Source organism: Thyridium curvatum (assembly GCF_004353045.1).
Source record: "Thyridium curvatum strain D216 chromosome Unknown NODE_46_length_333320_cov_79.933738, whole genome shotgun sequence".
In the NCBI taxonomy this organism is placed as follows: domain Eukaryota; kingdom Fungi; phylum Ascomycota; class Sordariomycetes; order Thyridiales; family Thyridiaceae; genus Thyridium; species Thyridium curvatum.
In genome coordinates, this window is record NW_022156801.1 from 153,144 (window position 1) to 169,746 (window position 16,603).

The 16,603-nt window shown below is 58.6% G+C and overlaps 6 protein-coding genes across 6 annotated transcripts; 2 read left to right on the forward strand and 4 right to left on the reverse strand.

Moving 5' to 3' along the window:
- Nucleotides 1–849: 849 nt before the first annotated feature.
- On the reverse strand, nucleotides 850–5,246 carry E0L32_007517 (uncharacterized protein; the record flags this gene model as incomplete). The annotated part of the gene is made up of 3 exons (XM_031142270.1): nucleotides 850–1,623; nucleotides 1,680–4,852; nucleotides 4,925–5,246. 3 exons carry the CDS (start codon nucleotides 5,244–5,246, stop codon nucleotides 850–852), a joined length of 4,269 nt encoding a protein of 1,422 aa, XP_030993491.1.
- A 763-nt stretch (nucleotides 5,247–6,009) lies between these two features.
- Nucleotides 6,010–7,072, reverse strand: E0L32_007518 (uncharacterized protein; the record flags this gene model as incomplete). Its single annotated transcript, XM_031142271.1, has 2 exons — nucleotides 6,010–6,867; nucleotides 6,929–7,072. 2 exons carry the CDS (start codon nucleotides 7,070–7,072, stop codon nucleotides 6,010–6,012), a joined length of 1,002 nt encoding a protein of 333 aa, XP_030993492.1.
- Nucleotides 7,073–7,555: 483 nt separating this feature from the next.
- E0L32_007519 (uncharacterized protein) lies at nucleotides 7,556–8,175 on the forward strand (the record flags this gene model as incomplete). The annotated part of the gene is made up of 2 exons (XM_031142272.1): nucleotides 7,556–7,621; nucleotides 7,699–8,175. The coding sequence occupies 2 exons, from the start codon at nucleotides 7,556–7,558 to the stop codon at nucleotides 8,173–8,175; spliced, it is 543 nt and encodes a 180-aa protein (XP_030993493.1).
- A 172-nt stretch (nucleotides 8,176–8,347) lies between these two features.
- E0L32_007520 (uncharacterized protein) lies at nucleotides 8,348–9,623 on the reverse strand (the record flags this gene model as incomplete). The annotated part of the gene is made up of 3 exons (XM_031142273.1): nucleotides 8,348–9,222; nucleotides 9,284–9,471; nucleotides 9,523–9,623. 3 exons carry the CDS (start codon nucleotides 9,621–9,623, stop codon nucleotides 8,348–8,350), a joined length of 1,164 nt encoding a protein of 387 aa, XP_030993494.1.
- A 1,434-nt stretch (nucleotides 9,624–11,057) lies between these two features.
- E0L32_007521 (uncharacterized protein) lies at nucleotides 11,058–12,797 on the forward strand (the record flags this gene model as incomplete). Its single annotated transcript, XM_031142274.1, has 1 exon — nucleotides 11,058–12,797. The coding sequence occupies one exon, from the start codon at nucleotides 11,058–11,060 to the stop codon at nucleotides 12,795–12,797; it is 1,740 nt and encodes a 579-aa protein (XP_030993495.1).
- A 669-nt stretch (nucleotides 12,798–13,466) lies between these two features.
- On the reverse strand, nucleotides 13,467–14,646 carry E0L32_007522 (uncharacterized protein; the record flags this gene model as incomplete). The annotated part of the gene is made up of 2 exons (XM_031142275.1): nucleotides 13,467–14,113; nucleotides 14,223–14,646. 2 exons carry the CDS (start codon nucleotides 14,644–14,646, stop codon nucleotides 13,467–13,469), a joined length of 1,071 nt encoding a protein of 356 aa, XP_030993496.1.
- Between the last annotated feature and the right edge of the window lie 1,957 nt (nucleotides 14,647–16,603).

The window sequence follows — 16,603 nt, forward strand, 5'->3', positions numbered from 1 at the left end:
ACCCCCAACGAGGCATCAATCGCTGTCGGTGATGCAGTTAGCATGAGATGAGTGAGCACCGACCATGGCTCCTCCAAGAAACCCGGGACCGCATAGTGGCATATATTAAACAGCAATTTATCCAGCAGATTAATTGACCACCAGCATCACACTTCAACCTCCGTCCCTGAATCCCAAAAAAGAAACACAATGCATAATACACTGGCGATATAGGCTACTTGTGCATGCATCAATGGACTAACGTTAATCCACCTTCCCAACGTCAAAAGTTGAGCCTTGCGCACACTGCGGAGTGCCACCATAGCATCTTGGGGATGAAGAGCCGGCTCGAAACCACCACCATAAACCCCCTTGAAGGAAAGCATTCATTCGATTACGAAGTTTTGCAGCTGCAGAGGCCCTGGAACTGGGGACCGTTAACCTTAACCTTCACAGGGAGAAACAACACTGGATGGAGCCTGGAGCTCAAGTCAGGAGACATCTTTCGTTCCTTATCCCAACAATTGCCTCGTCTTCCGTTTTGACATTCATCTATGTACCTAATACAACAAATACAAACACCTGCCCACTGCCCTCTCCGCTCTTTCCGATGTGCAGCACAATCTTCCTAGTAGTCAACTCAATGTGCTGGTTACCCAGCTCTCAGATAGAACCGAAGCCACGGTAGAAGCAGCCCTGCACCACCCATCGCAGATGGAAAAGAAAGTAGTAATAGTAGTGGCAGCAGTAATACTCAATCCCGAGAAATGCAAACACCAGTATGCATGTGTAAAACTCCCTCCTCCCAACATTCCTGCTATCGTACCCGCTCACTTGCTCGTCGTCAGCGAGAAAGAAAACAAACAGAAATCACCTAAACCTCAAGCTTCCTCCACCCGCCTGGCCTACGAGCCGCACCGCGCTGCCCGCCGAGTTGCGCAGCGCCCTCGTCTTCCGCAGTATCTCCTCCAGCTCCGACCTGCCGGCCGCGTTCCGCACGCCGGGCGCGACCTCGGCGATGGTCGCCTCGGCCCGCTCCAGCAGGTCGATGACCCACCCGCCCAGCGCGCCCTCTCCCTTAGAGGCGGCGCCCAGGCCGCCCCGGCGCTCAATCTCGTGCAGCCACGCCTCGACGGCGGTGTCGACCCACTCGACGACGACCTTGCGCCGGCGGCTCGTGAAGGGCGCCTCCTGCGCGTCGAGGATGCGCTCGAGGACCCGGACGATCAGGGCGTGGCTGACGCCGAGCTGGAGGAACAGGAGCACCGGCCACGAGTTGTCCGCGCCGATGCTCTGGTCCTGCTCCTTGACGATGGCGTACTCGCAGAGCGTCGCGAGCAGCGTGTCGATCGGGAAGATCAGGCTGTCGAGCGACGTGCGGTGGGCGATGGTCTGGACTTGGACCGAGACCGACTCGAAAGGTAGCGGCGGCGGCCCCGTCGGGATCGCGACGCCTTCCGGCAGGGGTCGACCGGCTCGGGCCTCCTCGTACACCGCCCGCTTCTCCTCGACATCTTCGTGGGTGCCGTTGATCAAGTTCTTCCACGTGTCCGCGATGACACGAGGGTTGTGGTAATCAGCGGCATGATAGATGAGCAAGCACAGGTCATAATAGCCTGCTTGGTCCGCGTAGTTGTTGAAAAGCTGTAAACCCATTAGCGGGATTGAAATGATATATGAAATCGCTATCAGTGACTTACCTCAGTCAGGCCCTGGATCTGGCCGTCAAGAGCCGTCTCGACCTCCGCCTTGCGCTCGTCGGGGATGCGGGCGTCCGCCTTGAGTCGCTCCAATAGATCATCTTGGATGTGCGCAATCTCCAGCAGCTCTGTGACTTCGTGGTTGAGCTGTTGCTGCTGCTGTCTGCTGACGCCGGTGGTCGGGACGCTGGCGTTACCCTTGGCGCGACTCAAGAGAATGATTCGGTCTTTGATGCTGATGTCGAAGTCGGAGTTCGCAAGGTCGGCCTGCACCTTTGCCGCCTCGAAGTAGCGGCCGCGGTGGGTATAGAAACGGCACAAGAGCTCGGCATGCCGGGCATCCACAGCTGCTAGTCGCTGCAGGAAAGTGATAACGTGGGGGGACTCGATGGAGATAATCCGATCTGTCCAGTCCTGATCGATGTACCACTCATACAGATCAAAGTGGAATACCTCATCATCTGAGCTGTTAACAACCTCGTATGCTTCCGCGAGCTTGGTCGCTGCCAGGGTCGGTCGGCCGTCAATCATCTGAGGTTCCTTGTTCGAGTCGGCATCCATCTGCTGCATGATCTCGTGGATGAAGTTGTAGCAGCGTTTCCTCTCCTCCCATGCGGCCTTCCGGGGGTCGCTCGCAGGCTTGCCTTCGTTGACCCAAGAAAGGGCAGTGTTGCCCCGATCCTTCTCTCGCGCAACACACAGGCAAAGCTCGATAGCTCCTGCGTAGTACTTGAGAGCGAGGTACTGGCGCACAGCACCGCTCAGGTTGTTGAAGGACAAGCTGCCGGCAACACGCTCAAACAGACGCAAGCTCTCGTTGAGAAGGGTGCGGCAAACATTGGGGTTGCCAACTTGCTCAGTTGCCCGCTGCAGCTGCTCCTGGGCCTTGAAAATGACAACGTCATCCGGGCTGCAGAAGCTGCCGCAACGTCGGCGGAGAGCGTCCGCGACTGTCTCGACATTCGCGCCGCTCTCGATATTGCGATTAACAATAGCCTTGACAAGAACCTTGGCGAGCTCCTTCCCAGATGACTGGGCGAACAGGTCTTCGTACGTAAGATCGTTGAGTTGCCGGCGCGACGTCTCGTCCAGGCGCATGTAAATGTCAGCTACCTTCTCGTCGAAGAGCACGAGAACGAAAGAGATGCCTTCGGAAACGCTCTCCATGAGCTTCTGTAGCGCATGGAGAGCCTGGTGCTCGGCCTGTAGCGCAACCTCTTCTTGCCGACTCGTCACATGCTGCAGGTCTGAGGGGCCCGAGAGGCCCTGGATAGACGCGGCGTTGGTCTTGAGGAAATTTCTGAGCCGCTCGAGGTTCTCTTGTACAATGACGAGCTCGTTGATGGGCCTGGTAGAGGTCACTGCGATCCCCTTAGGATCGACCTTCGCGGTGATGACCTTGGATCTCCACACATTCCGGATAATACGGGTGAGATAGATGGCCAGAGCGTCGTGGCGGGAGGAAAGCTTGACTTGGTCGGCGGTGATGTTGTTGCTGTCCGTTTCGGAAACAGTGGGCTGACCACCAAAGTTGACAAACGCCGTCGTGGCGCGGTCCTGGGTAGACTGGTCGATAGCCCTGCCGGTACCAGTACGAAGATCACTGCCTTGGCCACAGGCAACGGCCAGCGCGGCAGAGACGGTCTCCACGCGGCCATACTGCTGGATAAACCTTCGAATCTCTCTCTCGAGACCCTCATCGCCAACGGCATTCCTAAGGGCCGAGGCGAAGATGTCAACGAGACGCTTCCGTCGCACAATGTGGACTCCGCTGTTAGTCAAGAGCGCAAACTCGCCCGGCTGCTGGTCGAACTGAACGGCCAGCTCGTTGCCAAAGCCCAGAGGCTGCCGTGCGGCGGCGAAAGGTGGAGTGATTTGACCGACCGCAAGAGCGCGGTTGCGCTCGCCCAGATCAATCCAGTTGCCGTGCTCATAGTACTTCAAGGCGGATGTCGGGGTCGTGTTCTTGATTCGGCCGGTCTCCGGCGCGGAGACGAAGAGCAGGTCGGTGTTCGGGTCGGTGTCCTTGCTGACGAAGGTGAAGCAATAGCCTGGCGCAAATCGTTGTCCAAACCTGCTGGTGCACAGGGCTTTGGACTGCAGATCGATGCCAGCATCGGCAGAACTAGAGGCGGGGGCTGATCGTCTATCCCGAGACAGCTGTTCCCTTGGCGGAAACTTGACGTACTGGACCTGCATAGACTGGGGTGCAGAGTTGGTTGAGGATGTCATCATGTACGAAGCGGAACTCGTGGCACTGAGGAATAGCCGGCAGCCAGTATTTGTAAGCGCCATGAGATGGAGCTTGGAAGCTTCGTTCGCCGAGATGGGACTGATCGAGACGATTCTCATGCGATCTGTGAGCAGCGGTGAAGAAGTAATCATGTGTGTGATGTCACGGAGACAGTGGTTGCGCTCCTTTTCGATGACCTTGGTGAGCTTCTCCGGCCCGTCCATGTGATATGTCCGGATCGTCGACTTGTTCGAGAGGGTGTACAGTAGGTTTCTCGTGTCATCGACCACAATATCTACCAGAAACTCGTTCTGTTTCGCCGACCAGAAGTCCAGATGCGTGGGTAGGACAGGCACAACTGACGACCAGCCAGGGTGCGTGTGGTTGATCTTTCCACAGCGGCTCGAGAACCACTTCTCCTCTTGCTGATAGTACAGCTCGTAGACGTCCGTGTCACTCTCTCCGCCGTAGAAAATACGTCCCGTCGCAGTGCCCGCGATGACGCTCACGTCGCTGCTACCCTTGTGCAGCACCATCTTGGTATCATAGAGAGAGATAGTCTTGGCACCGCTGGGAGTGGACGCAGCGGCGATACCGAGCAGAATCAGCTCGGAGGTAGTTGCGACTACCAAGATGTGCGTGATAGTAGAGACAAAGACGCCGCGCTTCGGCGGTACGAGAGCCACGGCCTGAATGCTGTGAGGCTGGTCCTCGAATCCGATGACCTCTGGGTCGGGATGGGTGTAGTTCCAGAGAAACAGAGCATTGTCGATGCAAGCCCATGCGTGGTTGATCTCGGCGAAGAGACCCAGTTTGGTGCTGACTTGGGAGCTGTTGTATAGATCGAAGATGCGTTCCGGGATGGGGTGCATATGGACCTTGTGGAACGGGGCCCAGGGTGAGTCGGCGGACTGGAGGTCATAGTCGGACGACGCGCCAGCTATTAGGGAGTCAGTATCTGGCACGGCATTTGCATCGGAAGGGAGAGGGCTCCTCGAGGGTCAAAACTTACGTCGACAATAAGAATCTAGGTCTGGGTAGCTCTCATCGTGCTGGAGGACCCCGTTGACGTAACGAGCTGCCTTGACGACCGGGGGCAATGATGCTACAGGATCTGGCGTCGGCTGCGCTTGTTGCGAGGGGGCCTGGAGCTCGCTGCCGGCTCCGCGACCTTGAAAAGAGACGCCGCCTGAGAAGCTGTTGGTCCTCGCGAGGTCGCCCGACGCAGGTGGGGGTTCGTCGAACAAGCGTCGCCGGACAGGATCTCTGGCGCCTGGAGCAGGGGTGTTGAAAAATGCGCCCGGGACGGGTCGCATGGGCGTCGGCGCCGCCATGCTTTCCGCAGATGGAGGGCGATGGGATGACGGCGAAGGTCGCTCGCCGCGGATGGGGTTGCTGCAAGCTGTCGGAAGGGTGAGGAGAGAGGTGAGGACAGCCAACCCTGGCGAGAATGCTGACGGCTATCTGACCATGCAACGGCGCATTGAAGGGCGAATTCGATCGGGGAAAGGAAGCCAGAGGGCGACGATGACAGGTGCGCACAGGCAGGTGGAAGCTCGGGGGTGGAGCGAGAGGCTCGAACTAAGTACGGCCTGCGCTGAGGCTGTAAACAGTTTTCTTTGTAGTCTTGATGGAGAGAGGCTGGTCGAGCTTTGGCAGTGCTGGGTCGAATTTTTGGTGGAGACGCGAAGCTGTCGCGCCTAACCGGACGGCGCTTGTCCCGATTCAGCCACCCAAGGCTGGGGAGCTCTCGATTCTGAGCATCGACACTCGCTTTATTGTCTTCCTTTCACAAACGCTTCTTTGTTGATACAAAGCACCAACATGCACTTTGTTCGAGATCAAAGAGGAGACAGGTATAGGTCAAGTCGTTTTATTAGATGTATTTTGCGCCAAGTGATAGTATAATCCCCGACCCTTCCCTGAGCCTTTTGCCTGCTCATGCTGCTATCTCCCTCCTTAATTGCCATTGCATGAGGAACCTGATTCCATTACATCCCTTTTACCCACCGCTTTCAGAGCCTCTCCTTCTACTGCTACCCACTCCTCAGACTCTGTGTATCCGTCCTTTCCTGCCTGTACCCAGTCATCCAGCCCTCACTGCTTCTTGGCCTCGCGCTCGGCCTTGCGCAGAGCCCGCCGCCGGATGTCCTTGTGCATGTCCAGGTTCGTCTTGATGCCGAACCAGTGCCCGGCGCCGATGGTGTTCTCGACGACCCACTGGAAGAGCGCGTGGCTCCAGTAGGGCGTGTAGGTGTAGGCGACGGCCTGCGACGCGCAGCCGATCTTGCCGAGCGCGGACCGCACGAAGGGCTTGGGCAGCGGGATGAGCAGGCTCGGGCGGCGGACCTTGCTCATGGCCGAGACGACGAGGTAGCTGATGACGAGGTAGGCGTCGACGCCCGAGGGCTTGAGCTCGGCGGCCAGGGAGCTGTTCCAGTGCTGCAGGAAGGCCTTGCTGCCGCTGTAGGTGGCCAGGAAGGGCGTCGGCATCCAGCCGGCGAAGGAGCCCATGGTCAGGATCAGGCCGCGCCGGCGCTGCACCATGCCCGGGGCGACGACCTTTGTCGTCTTGAGCGTGCCGAGGCAGTTGATGGTCACGATGTTCTGGAGCTCGTCGCGAGGCGTTTCGAGGAAGGAGACGGGGATGCTGTGGCTCTGGCCCACGTTGTTGATCAGGATGCCGACGTCGAGGCCGTCGATCAGCTTGCCCAGGGCCTCGTAGTCGGCGTCGTTGTCCTGCGTGTAGTCCATGGCGAGGATCTTGGTCTGCAGGCCCTGGCCCGCAAACTTCTGCTCGAGGTCCTTGGAGAGCGTTTCGAGCTTGGCGCGGGTGCGGGAGACGAGGACGAGGTTGAAGCCCTTGGCGGCCAGCTGCGTCGCGAATTCCTTGCCCAGGCCATCCGAGGCGCCGGTGACGACGGCCCAGGTGCCCTTCTTGCCATACTTGCGGAGCTGAGGAACGAATTATATTAGTGATTGTACAATTGCAGGCAGAGGACGTTGCTCTCCTTACGTTGGTGCCGCTGAGGACAAATAGCTTCACGAGGATGTCGACATAGGCAAGAACCTTGCTAGAAATGTAGAGAGCTCCCACGCCGGCCAGGAACCATTGAGCCGGCTGGGGGATGTGCACAAAGAAGGACTTGATAGCGTCCATTGTCTTACAGAGTCACGATATTCGATTGCAGTGAGGTTCTGGTTTCCCGACGGTGATAAGGGAGGGGAAGAAGCAAGAATTTGTCCAGAATCCTCGTTCCGCATGTGACAAATGTTGAGCTCAAGCGAATTCTGGCAACTCAGCACGTTTGGTGCTGAAATTAGGTCAGCATCAGGCCTCGGCACCCCTGGATCTGGGGTCCATTTACAGTGCCGCGACAAGGAGCTTCAGTGGGTCCGGCGCACTCAACAAGCTCTCAGTGCTGGAAAAACCCCTGGAAATTTTGGAGCATCATCCAATCATCATCCACACCCGCATTGGAGGCAGCATAGCTGGACAATCATCCAACCTTTGCCCACATTTGGGATATCAACGCGCTCTCGAAGTCATAGCCGGCCGATCCGTTATCCAATCCATCGCGAGAACATCAGAGCCCCCCAGCTGTGAAGTTCAAAGCTAAGATCCTTCTTCAAGCATCACAATATGAACAACCTCAGAAGTTTCCTCCCCTCCGTGGAGAAGGGCTACCTGCCCTATTACCTTATGGTGGTAAGGCAGAACCGGGGATACCTTCCAGAGGCCAATTGCTCTCTCGAACTGGGTACACTGACAGTACCTCATCCCAGGTCGCCACCGCCGCCATCGGAAATGCCGTCCAGAACCTCGTGACCCTGCACTATACGCGCCGCATCTACAACGGCACCTTTGTGCCCAACCCGGCCCTCAGCCGCCCCGGCGCATCCGCTCCCGCGGCCAGCAAGCACAGCAACCCGGAGGACCGCGTCGATAAGCTCGTCCCGGCCTCGGCGACGGGCAAGGACGTCGAGAAGGCGCGGGACCAGGTGACGCCCCTGGCGGCGCGCATCTTTGGCGTGTGGACCATCATGGCCGGCGTGATCCGGCTCTACGCGGCCTACGACATCACCAACCCGGCGCTGTTCCAGCTCGCCTTCTTCACGCACGCCATCGCCGTGGTGCACTTCACCAGCGAGGTGCTCGTGTTCAAGACGATGAGGCCGAGCCGGGAGCTGCTGGCGCCGATGGCCGGCGGGCTCAGCGGGCTGATCTACATGAGCCTGCAGTGGAAGCACTATATGGGCTGATGGGCAGGGGCAACAGAGGGCAAGGTTTTTCTGAATGGTATACTTTTGGTTTTAATATAGATGTAATTATTACGATTTGAGATCTATAGACTCCACGGACCCCCAAATCCCCGATCTCCCTTTTATCGCCACCCTACGCCGTACCCCCAAACAAAGCTCTTCAGACGTCACCCTACATCGATTTACGGTAGAGCTTGCCGCCGCAGTCCCTCAGGCGCAGCGTCGCCTGCTCCGGGGTGATGTCCCTCTGCGGCTCGGCCATGAGCTCGTAGCCGACGAGGAACTTGCGCACGGTGGCGGACCGCAGCAGCGGCGGGTAGAAGTGCATGTGGAACCAGCTGCTCTCGGCCTCGTCCTCGTCGCGGCACTCGAGCGGCGCCTGGTGGATGCCCGAGCTATACGGAAAACTGGTCTGGAAGAGGTTGTCGTAGCGGCGCGCGACCTCCTGGACGGCCTCGGCGAACTGCAGGCGCTCGGCGGCGGTGAGGTCGACGAGGGCGCGCACGTGGCGCTTGGCGATGACGAGCACCTCGAAGGGCCAGACGGCCCACCAGGGGCAGACGACGAGGAAGGCGTCGTTCTGCCAGACGACGCGCTCGCCCTTCTCCATCTCGAGCCGCACGTAGTCGGCGAGCATGTGCCGCCCGGCGTGCTCGCGGCGGTACCGGGCCAGCTGGGCGAGCTCCTTGCCGGGCTCCTCGGGCAGGCTCGAGGTGGTCCAGATCTGGCAGTGGGGGTGGGGGTTGGAGCAGCCCATGGCGGCGCCCTTGTTCTCGAAGATCTGCATGTAGCGCAGCTGGTGGGCGGGAGGGGTGACCGAGTCGTCGGCCGAGGCGGCGGGGAGGGCCTTGAGCACGTCGGCGGCGGCGCCGGCGAGGGGACTGGAGGGCGCAAGGTGAGAGGCGTAGATGCGGGTCCAGGTCTCGATGACGGGCACAATCTCTTGGGCGGTCATGTCGGCGAGGGTGGCGTTGTGCTTGGCGGAGAAGGTGAGGACGTAGCAGCGGCCGGTGGCGGCCTCAGCGCGCAGGAGTAACGACGCGATATCTTGAGAGATGGTCAGTTGCAAGCTCGTTTTTAGGGTCAGGAGCAGGGGAGTGTTATGCACCATCGCTCTTCACCTCTGGTTGGTAGTCTTGCTGCTGCTCCTTGACGGCACTGTAGTCATTGACAAAGACAAATGTGTTTTCGTATCTGGGGTTCTGGTCGCCCTGAGCGCGCTTGTTGCCGGGGCACAGATAGCACTTCTCGTCGTACTCGGGCAGTGTGTTCTCTAGAGCTGCCTCTTGCTGGCCTCTGCATTCGAGTTAGCAAGCTGTGTGAGATTGGTTCAGGCGCAGCTCTTACTGCCAGGGGCGCTTGGTCCTGTGGGGTGAAACAAGCAGCCATGAACCCGTCAAGGGGTTGTATCTGCGATGTGAGATGTCGTTCAAGATCTCGTCCGGCATGGTGGGGAGCTTGGTCGACAGTTGATCAACGACGGCCGCTTGTACTAGGGGCACTGGGATTACTGCGAAATGGTCGCGAATTGGCTCGCTATGCGGTGAAAACTGTCAACGAGAGAGGTCTATGAATACAAGAGAATAGAAACAAGTCGATTTCCCGCAATCTCGAAGAGGGAAAAAAGACTCGCGACGTGACTTCCTCCAGACGCGGGGCATTCTCACTTTTTGACTCGCAGGGCTGTCCGGGCCACGGGTGCTGTGCGGCGGGACCGCCGAAAGCAGTTGAGGGGCCGCCTCTACGTCAGATGCTGGCCGGTGGTGTTGCTACAACGGCGCCTTATTCGGGCGAATTGTCTCCAGCTACTTGTACAAATGGGACAGGCCACCAACTTTGCAGGAATAGGCGGGTCGTTTTGGGGATAGTGAGGGTGTGACTTTCTTCCAAAGCATGAGCCACTCTTCGTATGTGAGATATTCTTGATTCGCATCAGCAGAATAATGCCTCAAAAGGATATCCGTTTGTATGATTGTAACGTTCAATTCGCTCTTATATCTATTGTCACTCATGGACTGTTCTCTGAAAGCGCACCAATAAGCGATTGGCGCCTAGCTAGAGCCTTGAAAAAGATCAACTGTGAGTCTGTGACCTCCGAGGAGTCGGTTGTCGCTTCCACCGGGCTTTTGAGCACCCCACAGCGGGGATTTTTGGGTACCTAGTTGCATTTGATGTTGAAGGAACTCGAAGAAAAGCAGACAGGGTTTCATCTGCAGGTACGTCGTTGCAAACAAATTACTCGGTATTAACGATCGATAATTGATAGCGTAAAAGCATTTCTGTTAGCAATCCTTCTACACTTTCTCGAGTCCGCTGATGTTTTCATGTCCTCGTCGTCCGGTTCGATCATGATACCTAGGTAGCATGCAACCGTTTTTCCCTGCCTGAGGCGTCCAAAATTTGCTAGGTATTACGAAGTAGACCAATTGTTGTTTTTGCCGTTCCAGATTTGGGGCGTGGAAGGCACGTTTTGCCGCATGGTGGTCCGTGCGCATCTCCCTCCCTCCCCAGCCAAGGGCGACGCCGCTCGTTGACACCAAGACCAGGGGAGACAGCAATCGCGCAAACACATCAGCGCCCAGCAATCAGCACCACCAACCACGCACACCATCGGCCATCACTCACCACATCGCATCCGCGTCTTTTCATCAAACAACGCGTCGCATACTGTTCGCTTTGACGAGCACTTTCGAATGATGCCGCTTGCACGCCGATAGACCCCCCGACACAGCCCTCAGCCCGAGCGGGATATCTTCCCCGGACAGGGAGTGCGGCAGTTTAGCACCCCCAGCCAGCAGCCTGCTTCACTCCTCCTCACCACCACACCACCACACCACCACCCGATCGTCGACACCAGCCGGTAGACGATATCGTCGCCGAACATGGGCGTGATCAGAAAGAAGACTGCCGCACGAGGCGGCGAGGGAGGCGTTAAATACGTTTGTGACGTGTGTAGCGCAGATATCACATCTACTGTGCGTGGCCATCCAGGCGTGCTTCCCCATCTTTCATACAGTCACACCCTCAGCCCTGTCATCACGCCCCCCCCATACAACTCCCTCTCTTGTTTCACCAACCCTTTCCATGCAAACGCTCTCATCTGGCACCGCCATAGCCGACTCAACTCTAACACTCGTCTCCAGGTTCGCATCAGATGCGCGCATAGCGCGTGCAACGAGTACGACCTCTGCGTCCAATGTTTCTCGAGCGGCCAATCCAGCAACAACCACCTGCCAGCCACGCATCCCTACCGCGTCATCGAGCAGAACTCATTCCCCATATTCGACCGAGAGTGGGGTGCGGACGAGGAGCTTCTGCTGTTGGAAGGTGCCGAGATCTATGGACTCGGGTCCTGGGCCGATATCGCCGACCACATCGGCGGCTACCGTAGTAAGGACGAGGTCCGGGACCACTACCTCGAGGTTTACGTCGACTCGCCGGCGTTCCCTCTGCCGAAGCGATGCAGTCCGCACGATATGGAACTGGCGAACGAAATCTCTAGAGAAGAGTTTCAATCGAGAAAGAAGCGGCGCATCGAAGAGCGCAGAGAGACAGCCAAGAATGCCCCCGCGCTGCAGCCCAAGACCAAGCCTACAGCCTCTGTGCCGTCCTGTCACGAGATCCAAGGGTACATGCCCGGCCGTCTCGAGTTTGAGACGGAATACGCCAACGAGGCCGAGGAGGCCGTGCAGCTCATGCAGTTCGATCCCGGCGATGGCATCAACCCTCACACCGGCCAGCTCGAGCCCGAGATGGAGCTCAAGCTCACCGTTATGGATATCTACAACTGTCGGTTGACACAGAGAGTGGATAGGAAGAAGGTCATATTTGAGCACAACCTGCTCGACTACAGGAGCAACACAAAGATCGAAAAGGGCCGGTCAAAGGAAGAGAGAGATGTGCTGAACAAGGCAAAGCCCTTTGCGCGCATGATGAACCACGACGACTTTGAGCAGTTCTGCCAGGGTCTCGTCGACGAGTTGAACCTGCGCCAGGCCATCACGCAGCTGCAAGAGTGGCGAGAGAACCGCATCGGAGATCTCAAGAGCGGCGAGAAGTACGAGCAAGAAAAGGCGACCAGGATACAGAAGGCGATCCCGATGGGCTCGATGGACCGCGACAGGCTGGCCTCGGCACAGCGGAGTAAGCAACCGCCCGCGCCAGAGCCCCCCAGCGGCGCCGCCCTGCTTCTGGCTCCCGAACTGCCGACCCAGTCGACCGCGCTCAACGGCACGGCGAACGGGGAGGACAAGGCCGCTCTCACCAACGGCGTCAATGGCACAGCAGCCGATGGCAGCGTCGTGGTGGCAAATGGCACCGGGGCTCCCAAGAAGGAGAAGTTCATGCCGCAGGCGATCTCAGGCGTGCAGCCCTTGCCGCTGACGCAAGACAACGCGCCGGATCTGCATCTCCTCACGCCGGAGGAGGCCAAGCTGTGCGAGGTGATCCGGCTGCAGCCCAAGCCGTACCTCATGATCAAGGAGCAGATCCTCAAGGAGGCGCTCAAGGGCAATGGTACCCTGAAGAAGAAGCAGGCCAAGGAGATCTGCAGGCTGGATACCCAAAAGGGCGGGAGGATCTTTGAGTTCTTCATCAATGCGGGGTGGGTGGGCAAGGCGTGAGGCAGTGGCTGTAGACCTGTTTGCCTCTTTCACTTTCTGGCTTTGCTTACGAGTATATTTTATGAGATGACGGGGCGTCGGCGTTTCCGGGGATCCAGGCCGGCGGGTTCGCATGTGCGGCAGCATTTGTGCAGCTCCAAGTAGCGGAAGGGCTGGTATGCGGGCACACTTGTGCTGGCTTGACTTGGCTATGTTATCATTATACCCAAATCAAACAAATGAAGTAAATGTCAAGAACCTCATCTTTGACGGGGATGTTCTGACAAGAATTACATTGGCCTTGGGTTTTGGAAGGCTGGGTCGGAGCAGACCGGCCTACAGCTTCTACCCAGTCTCCCAGGCGTGATATGCTTTTTGCAGTGCTCGATTGGTATGTGAACTTGTAATGCTTCAATTTTGTGGCTCTGGTAGAGAATGACAGATACGTAACTCATTAGACTCTTTGGTTCAGTGTCCTGCCGAAAGAGTGCTTTCAAAAAAAAAAAAAAAAGGATTCTAATATGTACTTTGAAAACTCCCCTCCCCTTAGAATATTCTTCACGCCTCTCACAATCTCGCCCGTAGGTTACAGCTTCCATCAACCTCCACACTCACCAAATCCACCTTGTATATCGGACGCCCTCCCTCGTTCCCAGCATGCCACTTGGATCCCAGCCTCACGGGCCCACATCACCTCTCGTTCTCCTGGCGCTGCACCTCCTCGCGGAACACGTTCCGCCCGCCGCCGCCGCCGCCCTGCGTGGGCGACCAGCTCTCCCGGTCCGTGAGCTCCACGCCGCGCGCCTTGCTGTCCGGGTCCGGGTCCGGGGCGGCGGCGGCGACGCCCGCCGTGCGCTCCGCGTGGCTCTTGCGCACGCCGTAGCCCTGGCCGGAACCTCGGACGCCGCCGCCCATGGACCGCCTCCGCAGGCCGCGGCCCATGCACAGCGCGAAGGGGTGGCCGCGCGCGCGCCACGACCACGCCAGCAGCGCGGCGACGAGCAGCGCGGCGACGACGACGACGACGATGACGACGATCGCCGCCGTGCCGGGGCCGGAGCTCGGGGGACTGGGCGCGGGGACGATGAAGACGGAGGGCCCCGGCAGGAGCACGTCGGACGCGTTGTCGCCGGGGGTCTCGAAGTAGGAGAGCCCGATGGTGACGTTGGACAGCTGCGACAGCCCTTGCTTGGAGAGGATGTCGGCGTCGACGGTCCAGGCGAAGTAGCCCTGCGAGGCGGCGAGGTTGGGGAATGTGACGCCCTGGCCGTTGCCGTAGGTGATGTCGATGTCCATGACGGTGCGGGGGTTGGCGAAGTAGGCCGTGTACCACGTTACTGGGGAAGATGTGTGTGTCAGTTGAGTGTGTGTGCTCCTTGGGGGGCTTGAGAGACCGTGGGTTGAAACAGAAAAAAAGAAAAAGAGAAAGGAGGCTGGCGAACTCACTGTAGTACGTCCGGCCGGGGTACAGCGCCGCCCCGCGCTGCGGCAGGCAGAACGGCTTGTCCTGGCCGACGTACTTGTCGCACGTGAAGAAGACGCCCTCGGGCGAGCCCGGCGCGGCCCCCGTGGCGCTGACGGCGGGCGCCTGGCCCGTGACGGTCGTGGGCGTGCCTGACACGGTCAGCGTGTAGGCGGCCGTGCTGGTGAGCTGCGGAGGCGGGCCCGAGACGGTGCTGGGGGCGCCGCCGCTGCTGTCGCGGCTGACGGACGGGGTGACGGTGTGCGCGGCGCCGCTGGCGTCGATGGAGATCCAGGGCGTGTCCGGGCTGGTGACGTCGCGGGGGTCGAGGGGAAGTCCCGGGACGACTGCGGCGGCAGCGGCGCAGAGCAACGGCGCCGCTGCTGCGAGGGCGAGGAGCGATCGCATGGTTGAGCGTGTTTGGCGGCGGGGTTTGTGAGGGGGGTGTAAGACGAGCCTGGTCAGGTCCCTCTCGAGGTGAGGTAGACAGAGACACCTAGACGGCGTACCGGCGGGATTGTTTGAAGCACAGGCGCGAAGATGAGGATCAGGAGCAGGTTGAGTGGACAGGTCGATCAAGAACGTCTCACAGACAAGAAAATATCCAAACCGGCCAGCCGTCCGAGACACACTGCATACAGACTACAAACTCAATAGCTCTAGTCAGAGCTAGGTGAGGTGGGGGAGCTAAAGAATTCGATGGTTGGAAGCTCAGGAAGCTAGTTTACAGCGAGATGGAGAGAATGTCTTGGGCTACCCGTTTTCTACCTGGAGGTTCCAGCCCTTTGCGCCTCTCTGGACGGTCCAATCCGGGAGCTGCCAAGCCTGGTGGTCACTTGCATGCATGCAGGCTGCTGCACAGGAAGCTAGAGATGGAGGAGCATCTGGGTTGGTTGAGCGAGAAGCATGGATGGGTGCGGCCCGGATGAGTTGTGACATGACTGACTGGCCGGGCGGCGGCTGGAATGAGAAGACGGGCTGTAAGTGAAAACGTGCTCACTCACTCCAATGCGGCAAAGTAGCCGTCAGAAGCAGTCGTTCCCACCAGCGGCCGACTCGGGCGCACAGTGGGCTGACAGGCTTGGAAGGACGAGAAAGGTGATGGCTGGCAGCGGATGCGGTTCTGCAAACAACGGCGGCGGACGGGTGAGGGGCAGATGGAGGATGGAGGGGAGGCATCCATTGGACGGGCTCCATTCATGGCATCATGGAACGGGCGCAGGGCATTATCGATTTTACTGGGGACCCGACTTTACTGCATCCAGCCCCGGCGGCCCTCTTTTAGGACTTTTAGGAGGGGCATTTTCGAGCTCCATGATCGACGGGAGCCCATGTCTGGTCGAGCACTCTGCTCTTCGCACGTGCCTCGATCGATGATTTCCTGGGAAAGATGTAGTTAGACAGGTGGCTTGTCTCATAATCTCAAGTCGGTGGCGAGCCACGCGTTGGAGCAGCAGGTCAAAACCCGAGATGCTCGGTGTGGAAAGTCCACGAAAACCTGGGCTGCCACCGCCATCAACACCGCCTTAAGCGCAGAGTAAATCGATTAACTACCTACCTACCCAAGGTAGCAGGGAATGGCAGAACCCCCACTCGGAGAATCAGAAGCCCCTCCATCTCTCGCCTTGCACACACATTCATCTCGTAACATTTGGGCCGGCAAGGCTGGGCAGTCCGTGGGCGTCTGCTCTGGGTGGCTGTCTTCTGCACTTGGACAGCCCTGGAGCCATCACCATTGGCCGGCGCCGGCACCGGCCAGCCCTTACCCGGCAAGTGGCATAGCTTGAGCTGACATGACATGGCGGGGAACACGGCACAGGATGACACCTCGCGACCGATGAAGAGGGTGGGATGGCAAAGGTCCTTTTTTTTACGTACAGCAGATGGCTGGCTGCAGCCGAAGCTGACTCTCTCCCTCATCCGTCCCTCAAGATGCGATGCCGTACTTGGGTAACCAACAAGTAACTACTTGTACCAACTCCCAGTCGTGCAACCCCGCCAAGAGGGCCCCGGTCCCTGGACTGGGGAGTTGGGGAATCGTGGGAATCGGGGACCGGATGGCGACATGATCTGGTGTCTCTGGACACCCGGCATCACACAGCATCGCACAACCTACAAGTAGTTAATCTCGTCTCCCAAGTTCCTAGGTGGAGTGCCAAGTGAACAGACAAACCAAAGACTTGCTTGCTGCCGAGAAGGCTGGGAACGACAAAACCTCGCAGAAACGGCCAAGCCAATACTTTCCTTTCCCTCTTGGTCCCTGAATCAACTAGCTCAACAGCTCATGGCTAGCTGGCCTGACCCGGAGGATCTAGCGATGGTTCCTCCAACAGCAGCCCAAAGAGTTCTCCACCCCGAATCTGCA